The sequence below is a fragment of the Protomyctophum parallelum genome, assembly GCF_964188405.1.
Source record: "Protomyctophum parallelum genome assembly, chromosome: 18".
In the NCBI taxonomy this organism is placed as follows: Eukaryota; Metazoa; Chordata; class Actinopteri; order Myctophiformes; family Myctophidae; genus Protomyctophum; species Protomyctophum parallelum.
Window position 1 is genome coordinate 34,733,766 of NC_139716.1, and position 11,088 is coordinate 34,744,853.

At 46.3% G+C, this 11,088-nt stretch overlaps 1 protein-coding gene across 1 annotated transcript in view; it reads right to left on the reverse strand.

Moving 5' to 3' along the window:
- Window positions 1–947: 947 nt before the first annotated feature.
- Window positions 948–11,088, reverse strand: part of mllt3 (MLLT3 super elongation complex subunit) — a 74,178-nt gene continuing 64,037 nt past the window's right edge. Inside the window, exons 10-14 of the mRNA XM_083789289.1 lie at window positions 6,641–6,833; window positions 6,046–6,145; window positions 5,285–5,353; window positions 4,724–4,795; window positions 948–2,194 (exon numbers count right to left, since the gene is read on the reverse strand). Of these exons, the coding sequence (XP_083645415.1) occupies window positions 2,063–2,194; window positions 4,724–4,795; window positions 5,285–5,353; window positions 6,046–6,145; window positions 6,641–6,833 (566 nt within the window). The 3' untranslated portion in view covers window positions 948–2,062. The remainder of the gene's footprint in view (window positions 2,195–4,723; window positions 4,796–5,284; window positions 5,354–6,045; window positions 6,146–6,640; window positions 6,834–11,088) is intronic.

An 11,088-nucleotide genomic window follows, 5' to 3' on the forward strand; every position in this document is an offset into this window, starting at 1 on the left:
ACATACCGGGGGGGGGTCTACACCTACAGCCTCAAGCGACGTAGACGTAGTAGCATCAGAAGCCTCGGTTAAACTTGACCAAGTGCCAGTGTCATGCTCTGGAAATATCACATCTACAAGCTCACAATGCGCCACGAACGTGACGCGCTGTGAGCTTGTAGATCTGCCATTTACGGCGCGCAAAACCAGCACCGTGAGTATGAACTAGGTTTAAGTTGCAACACCCACCATCGACAGCCCCGATTTATGAAACAGAGGCAGTCCAATCTGCTTGTATTAAAACGACGATAAACTCACTAATATCACCCCTTTATGGACACGGCTTGGATTATACGCTTTGTTTAACTTGTTATCAGCGACCTTCTGTCAACAGACTCTGTGAAACGCAGAGGGGCTGCACTCTTTTTTAAATCACCCCACGTCCAGCATTATGTGCAGTTTCGGAAAAACAGGTGGTACACAGGACGTTTGAGTGATGTAAAACTGCCGCTTCATCATGTGCAGCCGGGAAACAAAGACTTGACAGAGAGAGACAAAGAGCACGGCCCCAAGCTGTCCATACTGGGGGGAAATATTGGTGAGTTTATCGTTGTTTAGTAGTACAATCAGATTCTGTCTTTAGGGGGCTATCAATGGAGCGTATTGAAAGGTAGCAGCTAGTCAGTTGCTGGCAGCTCGTCCAGTGCTTCTCATAGTGGGGTCCAGGGACTCCTAGGGTTACTTGAGGGGTCTCCAAATGGGCCATTACAAGTTCTGTAACTCTGACAATGTATAAATGGAACCAAACGGACCCTAGTGGGTCCATTTATTTCCACTTGTACACTGTCAGACTCAGAGGTAAGGGGGGGGGGGGGGGGTCCTTGAAGTTTAGAAGTTTGATAACCACCGGGGAAGTCTAGTCTACGCCGGCTAAGCTTGGTCAGGCGACGGTGGGGGAGTACGGGATCCAGCCACACAGAGGAAAGGGGGGGGGGGATGGGGGGCTTTTGCATTGCTGCGACAGTTCAAGTTCAAGTTCGAGGGAGGGGGGCGAGGGGACGGCAATGAAGCAAAAAGGGCAGGAGGAGAAAGGAGCTCGACTTGGGTGTGCCTACAGCAGCCCAGCTGCTCAAGAGTCTCACAACAGTCCAGGGAGGGTCCAGGGAAAATGCTGGAGCTTCACGATAAGTCCTGAGGTTCTCAGAGAAACGCCAGATCCTCACCAACAGTCCTGAGGTCTCCAGGTCATCTCTGGATCCTCACGACTAGGGATGGAGCTCGAAACCAGAAAAAAAAACCTGATAACAAGCTTATTGAGTACCAGGTATCAATAAGCTTTGGGCTTATCAAGCCTGTTATCGAGCATAGCGGCCCATGACGTCATGTTTAAATAATCAAGACAAGAGGCGAAATAAATCTAATCACCCATGCTGGCACAAACATCTTGGTCTAAAAAATGATTGATACCGGACAACAAAATGCTGCCCGGGTAAACAAAATTAGGCTTGTAAAGTGACGGTACACACTTTAACCACTTAACGGTTTCTTCAATATTATTTACCTAAAGTAAAAAGGTCAATTGCCTTCCATCTGACGGCCCTAGTAAAATATACTGGTTCTGTTCAGAATTTCTTGTCGTCTCCCGTCTTTCCACAAAATAATATAAAATGCTCGATAGTGGGCTTGATAAGAACCCGGCTCGATAAGCCTGATCGATAAGGTGCTCGTTATCAATGGAAATGAACAAGCTCCATCCCTACTCACGAAAGTCCTGAGGTTCTAACTGTTTCTCCGAATTTCACGACAAAGTCCCGAGATTCGCCAGGAAAACTCTAGATCCTCACGACAAACGTTTCCGAGAGTCCAGGAGGAATGTCACGACAATCCCCAAAGGGTCTCCAGGAGCTCAGATCCTCGTGACGAAAAGTCCCAAAGATCTCCAGATAACTCCCAGAGATCCCTCACCACAGTTCAGACTTCTCCAGGGTGATCTCCAGAGCTTCAGGACAATCCCGAAGATCTCCAGGTTAAACTCCACGATCTTCACGACAGTCCCAAGGGTCCTCCGGGAACTCCCGATTCCTCACGACAGTCCCGACGTCTCCAGGTAGCTCTGGAGCTTCCGCACCGTGCTCCTGTCCAGGGAGCAGAGGTCAAAGTCAAACGTGGTGTTGGTGATGTGGAAGTGTCCCGTCTCCTCGATGAGGTTCACGATCTGGAGAGAGAGGAGAAAAGCAGAGGTGTCATTAGAGAGGCACGTGTTGTCATTTGACATAAGGCCAGCATTATTTCATTAATTCACCCCGTATACCCGCCAGCATTTTTCAGTGCAACCCTTATTACGCAGTGTTACCGCGACCGGGCCTTCGAATAAAGCTTATTTTGACCTGGGATGCAATGTGGGAAAGGAATCCGAGATAAAGGCATTCGAAAGGAACAACAGGAGCGTTCATTTTCAGTTTGCATCATCACCTAGCAACCCCATGCTAATGTAAGTAGGATTACGACGCAAGCTATCCTAACCACTGTGGTTTGTTGTAGATCTACAATAAATAACAAATGGTGGGGAATGTGTTAAACACACTTTTGGAACAATATGCACATTCATTGAGATGCAATGGGCACAGGGTCTTTCATTTTGAAAACCACCCCCCCCCAAAAAAAAAGAATCCTCCCCACACCGCGCTTCTATTTGTCGAGGCCAATCGCATGACACAGCGAGTACTTTTTCCACCGCTGATATTTCTACTTTTACAAAAGGTACTTCCTCTCTCTCTCTGAGGAAGTCGGGGGGAGTTGAAACACCCCCCCCCCCCATCGATTCGTCGCCACACAATCAAGCTTAATCCACCCCGAGTTCCGCACGCCGTTGGTTCCACCTCCCCGGCGGTTAGCAGACATGGAAATGATTAAGTCAGCAGCCCCCTTCCCCCCTCTCCTCTCCCACAGATTGGAAAATGAGTGCATGTCATAGAAAACTCCTCACATCTCAGAAAGATGCCCCATGCACCGCTGTTACATTCCCTCTATAAGTGCTTTCTTCCGAGTTAGCGTGAGCCTCGTATAAGACGGCCGTGGTACAATGCCGTGCCAAAGGGCTGTCCTGGTCCTGCCTGAGTGAAAGCAGGTATGCGGCCCTTTGGCCTTCGCGTGAGGGACCGAGGACCGAGGTGGTGGGCTGGCCATGAGGTGCATGTGTTTGGTCCGATGTACTAATAACAGTCCTACAGTCATGAGGCTGACATCTTAACCAAAAAACCCAACCCTAAACCTAATCTCAGAGGAAGCCACGGTTTAGTTTTAACCTGCCACGCATGTCGTATAGATTGTCGGATAAATTGATATACATTTGATGATATATCACAGTTTAACAATTTAATAATAATAATAATAATAATAATAAGGGTAATAATATGAATACTACTACTACTACTAATAGTAGTAGTAATACTAATAATAATAATAATAATAATTTTGTTAATAATATTTTCCAAAAATAGACGATCTACTAGCTTATTAGCGTGGCCCAGCCTGTGTGATTTATAGTGTAGAGGGCCGGATTGCTGGCATGAAAAACAGCAGAGAACACTGACGTCACCAAATTTGGAGTGACTACACTGTTATTGGTTAGCAAAATACAAGGAAGTGGGCTTCCTATGCCAGATTTTCCAATGGGTTTTCCCAGGCTTGGATACAGAGGCTACAAGCTTATAGATCTGCTATTTGATGCACATGAACAAAGCAAGTTTTAAATGGTACCGAAACCCAGCCAACAGCATCAGGAATCAACATTCCTGTGCCCACCCTTGAGTGCACCCCCCCCACACACACACACACACACACACACACACACACACACACACACACACACACACACACACACACACACACACACACACACACACACACACACACACACACACACACACACACACACACACTCTATCTTGGGGGGCCAGCAGTCAGTCCAGGCATGCATTTAAAAAAAAAAAGTCTGCATCGAATGTTTTTCAATTCAGTATAAAATCACATGCATGTGGAGCATGGCCTTTTGGAAGGCTGCCCACTGTGCCGTGGCTAATCTGCTGACAGAAAGCAGAGGCTTGGAAAGCCGTTCTGGCAAAAAAGAAAAAGAAAAAAGAAGCTCCAGTCTCTAAAAGGCAGTGGCGGAAAGTACATTACACACAGTACATTACTTATACTTTACTTGAGTATTTCCAATTTCCAATAATTTTACTTCTACTCCACTACATCTCAGAGGCAAATATTGTACTTTTACTGTATTGTACAGTTACTGTCCACCTCTGCTTGAGAGTCACAGAAAGACTGTCACTGTGTCATTACCAATCTGTTGTCCTTCTCTGTGTTATGTTACACATACATGTGTGTCCCTCTCTCTGTGTCATTACAACCTGTCCGTACCAACCATAGAGTATTAAAAGGATAGAGACTGATCTGGCGTGAAGCTCCGCCCCCTCCGCTATTCATGTCAGTGGAGGTTGCTCAGTGGCGTTTTGAAGCACCCGGAAGGACCGTCTATTTCCGCCTTTTTGGGCGCATTTCCGCATTGGACCACCAGATTTTGGTGGTCCAATGCAGAAGTGCAACTGAGCGCTCAATGTTAAAGCCCAGCTGCACGGGGTTTCCTCGTCATGAATCCACGGGTCCGCCTGCAGTCCTTCCTCCTACCACTAGGGCCCAGCACTTCACCGTTGGAGTGCCTCACTGGCCCCTTGGTACCAACCTGTTGTAGTATGTGTCCCTCTCGGAGAGTCATCAGTCTCCTGTGCAGCTCCACCAGTTCGTCGAGGTAAGCCTAGAACCACAGCAACGTGTCACAGACATTCTCTTTTCAATGCATCAACTTCAACAACAAGTACGAATAGTAATCATGAAATAACATAGTTACAATGTCTCTTAAAGGACCACTTCACCACTTTTCAACTTATCTTCATATAATAGGTCCCCACTAATGTTCATGATAAAATACCACACATTCTTTCTGTCTCAGGGCTGTGGGCAGTTCAGAAACCCGTCCACCAGTGACATCATCAATGGGGAATCCAAGCTAATAGAAACTGCAGGCTTTCTATTCCTTTCTATTCCTGCAATATGAAAATGGAAGCCACCGTTCTCACGATAATACAAATATAAAAAAAATATATATTATATTTTTTAATGTGTGATCCTTTAAGCACTGAAGTCCTATTTCCAAAATATTTGTCAAAAATACCACCTCCCAACAGTTACAGAAGCAGTACTTATTTACCAGCCACTAAAACCTTCACAACTCCTGTATGCGCACCTTGTCACATTCTAGATTCTTGTTCTTATCTTGCTTGGTCTGCTTGGAAGGACTCTTCACCTCCAGGATCTGTGAGACAGACAGCAGAGGAGGACACGTTGGGGACATGGCTACAGACGATGTGAGACAGACACGTTGGGGACATGGCTACAGATGATGTGAGACAGACACGTTGGGGACATGGCTACAGATGATGTGAGACAGACACGTTGGGGACATGGCTACAGATGATGTGAGACAGACACGTTGGGGACATGGCTACAGACGATGTGAGACAGACACGTTGGGGACATGGCTACAGACGATGTGAGACAGACACGTTGGGGACATGGCTACAGACGATGTGAGACAGACACGTTGGGGACATGGCTACAGACGATGTGAGACAGACACGTTGGGGACATGGCTACAGACGATGTGAGACAGACACGTTGGGGACATGGCTACAGATGATGTGAGACAGACACGTTGGGGACATGGCTACAGATGATGTGAGACAGACACGTTGGGGACATGGCTACAGACGATGTGAGACAGACAGACAGACAGACAGACAGACAGACAGACAGACAGAGGAGGACATGTTGGGGACATGGCTACAGACGATGTGAGACAGACATATTGGGGACATGGCTACAGACCTTCCAGCCAATCATAGGGCGCATTCCGTCCACACATTTCGGCCTCATATTTTGAGGACACATTTTGAGGACGTAAGAATTATTAGTTAGACATGTAGAATGGTACAGGCATGATCCTACCTGGTTGTTGCTGGTCTTCAGGTGGGGCGGGGCCTCGTTTCGAGAGGGAGGCGACGGGGACGAGCTGTTCTCACTCTCACTGCCGTCACTCAAACTGACCCTGCAGAAAATACACATCTGTCACTCAAACTGACATGTGTCACTCAAACTGACCCTGCAGAACATACACATCTGTCACTCAAACTGACATCAGTCACTCAAACTGACCCTGCAGAACATACACATCGGTCACTCAAATTGACATCCGTCACTCAAACTGACCCTGCAGAACATAGACATCTGTCACTCAAACTTGTGTAACATAGATATCCATTGATTTGAGCTCAGGTTAAATACGAATCTACACACATCGTACGGTGAATGTTTCAGCGGTGACTTCACTTGGTCTTCTGCACACTCCCACGGTGGGTCATTATGCCCTATTCGCACTTCATCGCACGGCGGAAATAGCCGATCTACAGGCTCACAACACATCAAATCTCTAATGGACGGTGAGCTTGTAGAACGGCCATTTTCAGCATGTGAGGCCATTGTACAACAAAGTACAAATGGTGCTTTTACTCTACAACTCTTAGCGCCATTTCATCGTTCTGACCTGCGCTGGCGGTGCGTCAGGTGCGCGTGCACCGCCCTCTGATCCACGTCAGACTCCATGCGGTGCGTCAGGTGCGCGTGCACCGCCCTCTGATCCACGTCAGACTCCATGTCGTTGGCATCGTCATCCTCAGAGTCGTCCGAGTGGTCGTCTGAGTGCAGGTCTGGGATTATGGTCTGCAGCGGACCTAAGACTAGTTCATATAGAGATAGAGAGAGAGAGAGAGAGAGAATCGATAAGGTCAAGCCCTTCTTGCCCTTCTAAAAAAAGAAAAATCACACCCGTGTGAAGTGAGGGGCGCTCTTATCTGGCCATTGCCATTCATTATCAATGGCATTCAATGTTTGTGTTTGCACAAATACTCAAAACTAACACAAACATTGAATGCCATTGACAATGAATGGCCATTCATTGTCAATGGCATTCAATGGCAAGTTGGCACTCGAGGTGCCAACTTGCGCCTTGCACACAAGTAGGCCAGAGCGCGCGCGCAGCCGCGCACGCACGCACACATGCACACACACGCACACAATTTTTCTCTCAACTTTATGTTCTATGTTTCTATGGCTTATTGTGCATATTGCATATAGTTTTATGATTGGTGCCTAACCGCTCCCAATGACTGGCCGTGTCTGTCTGTCTGTCTGTCTGGAGCCAGCCAGTGGTGGTGTTGATCAGCCTGCAGCGCTCAGTTCACACAGGTGTAAGTTTTCTTATTGCTTTGCCCTGTCTTATCACTGCTTGCAACTATATATTTCTTTTAACCCATTCTGACCTGAGATCAGATTCATACGAGGTTTCCGCCGGACACACACTGGTCTGATGAACCCATTCTGACCTGAGATCAGATTCTAAAAATGTCAGTCGCTCTTCGATTTTTCAAAAATAGCAGACCTACAAGCTCGTATCGCGCCACTCGGTGGCGCGATACGAGCTTGTAGATCTGCTATTTTTCAATAGCTAAAGCATAACATGATGCTGACACCAAAATGGGTGCCCGTTCAGAATGGGTTAAGGTCTAAATATTTCTACAATTGCTACAAATTGCTGCAAAACCTCTACGTTCACTCATTTTGGGCATAAAAAAGAAATTGAAAGATAAAACTAAGTCTGATAATGATGTACCATTTTTCAAATATTTTATTTATTTATTTTTGGACAAAATAGCCAATGTTACATTGAGGTACCCACCTATCCTGTATCCCGACATGTTATGCGTGACTATTCAGTATTCACCACTGGTGGGGAGATACCTTGCTCCTTAGTGTCCGGATCTGGTGTACTTCCTGGAAATGTTTTTTCTCAAGTCTGGATACACTAGTGTCTCTTCAGGTCATTTAACAGATTGAAACTCTTGCCACACTATTTATAGTGGTATGGTTTTTCTCCAGTGCAGAGACACAGGTGTTCCTTCAGATATCCTAACCTATTGAAACTCTTGTCACACTGTTTACAGTGGTATGGTTTTTCTCCAGTGCAGAGACGCAGGTGGATCTTAAGGCTATCTAAATGACTGAAACTCTTGTCACACTGTTTACAGTGGTAAGGTTTTTCTCCAGTGTGGATTCGCTGGTGGATCTTAAGGCTATCTAACCTACTGAAACTCTTGTCACACTGTTTACAGAGGTATGGTTTTTCTCCAGTGTGGATACGCAGGTGTGTCTTAAGACTACCTAAATGACTGAAACTCTTGTCACACTGTTTACAGTGGTAAGGTTTTTCTCCAGTGTGGATTCGCTGGTGTTTCTTCAGTTGACTTGTCGCAGTGAAACTCTTGTCACACTGTTTACAGTAGTAAGGTTTTTCTCCAGTGTGGAGACGCAGGTGTTCCTTCAGATACCCTAACCTATTGAAACTCTTGTCACACTGTTTACAGTGGTATGGTTTTTCTCCAGTGTGGAGATGCCGGTGGATCTTAAGGCTATCTAACCTACTGAAACTCTTGTCACACTGGTTACAGTGGTATGGTTTTTCTCCAGTGTGGAGACGCAGGTGTGTCTTAAGACTACCTAACTGACTGAAACTATTGTCACACTGTTTACAGTGGTATGGTTTTTCTCCAGTGTGGATACGCTGGTGTACCTGCAGAAGACTTGAGCTGCTGAAACTTTTTTCACACTGTTTACAGTGGTATGGTTTTTCTCCAGTGTGGATACGCTGGTGTACCTGCAGAAGACTTGAGATGCTGAAACTCTTGTCACACTGTTTACAGTGGTATGGTTTTTCTCCAGTGTGGAGATACCGGTGTTTCTTAAGGCCATCTAACATACTGAAACTCTTGTCACACTGTTTACAGTTGTGGGCTTTCTTTCCTGTGTAACTCGGCTGATTTCTCTTTACTTCTCCCGCCAGAGCTAAACTCTTGGTAAACCGTTGATGACCGTTAGATTTGGGTTCATCTGTGTCTCTTTGTTTCTGGCTGGTTACAGAGCACTTTATTTTCAGACAGACTGCTGAGGGGATCTGTTCATTCCTCAGTGTTTGACAGTAGAGGTCGTTGTTGTGGCTCCTCTTCATGGGTTCATGGAGGACGGTGGAGGCACAGGGATATGGACACTCAGAACTGGATACCCGAGTCTGGAAACATTGGGCCGAACTCCTGCTTTCCATCATCAAATGCAGTTATAAATGGACTGTGATGAGAATGAGAGTTCTAGGTTCCTCTTTTGGGTTTGGACAATGGTCTTTTATACTATAGGGGCTCTCTCCCTCTTCTCTGTATCTCTCTTCACTTTGTCTCAGTAAAGTCCTTCTGGATAAAGCTCTATAATTAACACTGAGATGAAGTGAAGACAACTCACACTTCTATAAGCTGACCAGGAGCTGAGGTCTGACATCACACACACAACATAAACTGTTGCAGCCCAAACATAGAAATGCCGATTTGTGCAGGCCATCCATTTTTGGGAGATTTGCCTACATTATGATCGTTTTTTGAGCGGTGCCTCACCGCTCCATTGTCTGTCTGTCTGTCTGTCTGTCTGTCTGTCTGTGGTACGAACAGCTGCAACACGCTGCAACACCGCTGGGTGACCTAAAGTGGCACTGTTGAGCAGCCTAAAAGGGCCATTCACACTGAGCACTATAACTATAACTGTAGCCAGCCAGCAGTGTTGCTGAGCAGCCTGCACCGCTCAGTTCACACCGGTGTGATTTTTCTTATTGCTTCGCAAGCAGTGATAAGCCGATCCATTATTGGCCGGTGGACAACACTGACATACATACCCAGCCGATCACAGTACTTGCGCGCTCTGCTTGTGCAAGTAATTACAATGATTGTATTAGGACTAATAAGTAATGTTAATATAGAGAGGCGTGGCATCATGCTCTTCCAAATTAGGTCGGAGACTGGAGAACATGTCACTTTTTGTTACCCCCAAGAATCAACCGTGCATTAGCAGGGTCCATACTCCACACAAACTAATGGAAATGCAAGTTCAAGGGTGGTTAACCAGTGGTTAACCAGGCTAGGAAAATCTTTGAGGAGGCAATTTTGATGTCAAGAGAAGAGTGATAGAGCAGATCATATAATGAATTATTTGGGAATGACTGTGAGATTCAGTTCTTGAGCGATTCCCTACATATTGCAGAATTTCGTGAAAAACAACAGCACAGAACTGTCCAAAACGGCGGAATCTGTTCTGGTCTGGGCTTGACCCTTAACAAGGACATCAAGTGGTCATCATGCACGGAGCGGCCATGCTGCGTTTTGATTGGTTGAGGTCTGATCAGTCCTTGTGGCAACATGCTGCATTGTGATTGGGTGAGGGCTGAGCAGTCCTTGTGGCCTAAAGGCAACATGCTGCATTGTGATTGGGTGAGGGCTGAGCAGTCCTTGTGGCCTAACGGCAACATGCTGGGGATGGGTGGGGTGTAGGTGGGTGTGCGCAGTGGTGGTAAAAGTACTCAAATGTTTTACTTAAGTAAAAGTATCAATACTGCAATATAGTACTGTAAGTATATAGTAACTCACGTTTTCAAATAAATGTAGTGGAGTAAAAGTACAATATTTGCCTCTGAGATGTAGTGGAGTAGAAGTAAAACTACTGGAAATTGGAAATACTCAAGTAAAAAAAAAAAAAAAAAAGAAAGTGCTCAAGTGTACTTAAGTAAATGTATTTAGTTACTTTACACCACTGGGTGTGCGATGGCGTCGATGTGCGTGCAGATTGAGACAACACAAGTCGAGTGTCAGTGACGTCCATGCAGATGTGACTGGGGGGGGGGGGGGGGGGTTTCTGATGGTGACTGGGGGGGGGGGGGGGTTGGTTACCTGTATGCGCAGTGGCAGGGACAGCCACCCTTTTCCTGATGACGAAGTCCATCACTGCATTCACACAGAAACACAAAGCGCACACGCGCACGCACACACACACACACACACACACAGCGTGCACACACACACACGCACACACACACGTCACTGATCATCACTCCCAGTCTCCCAC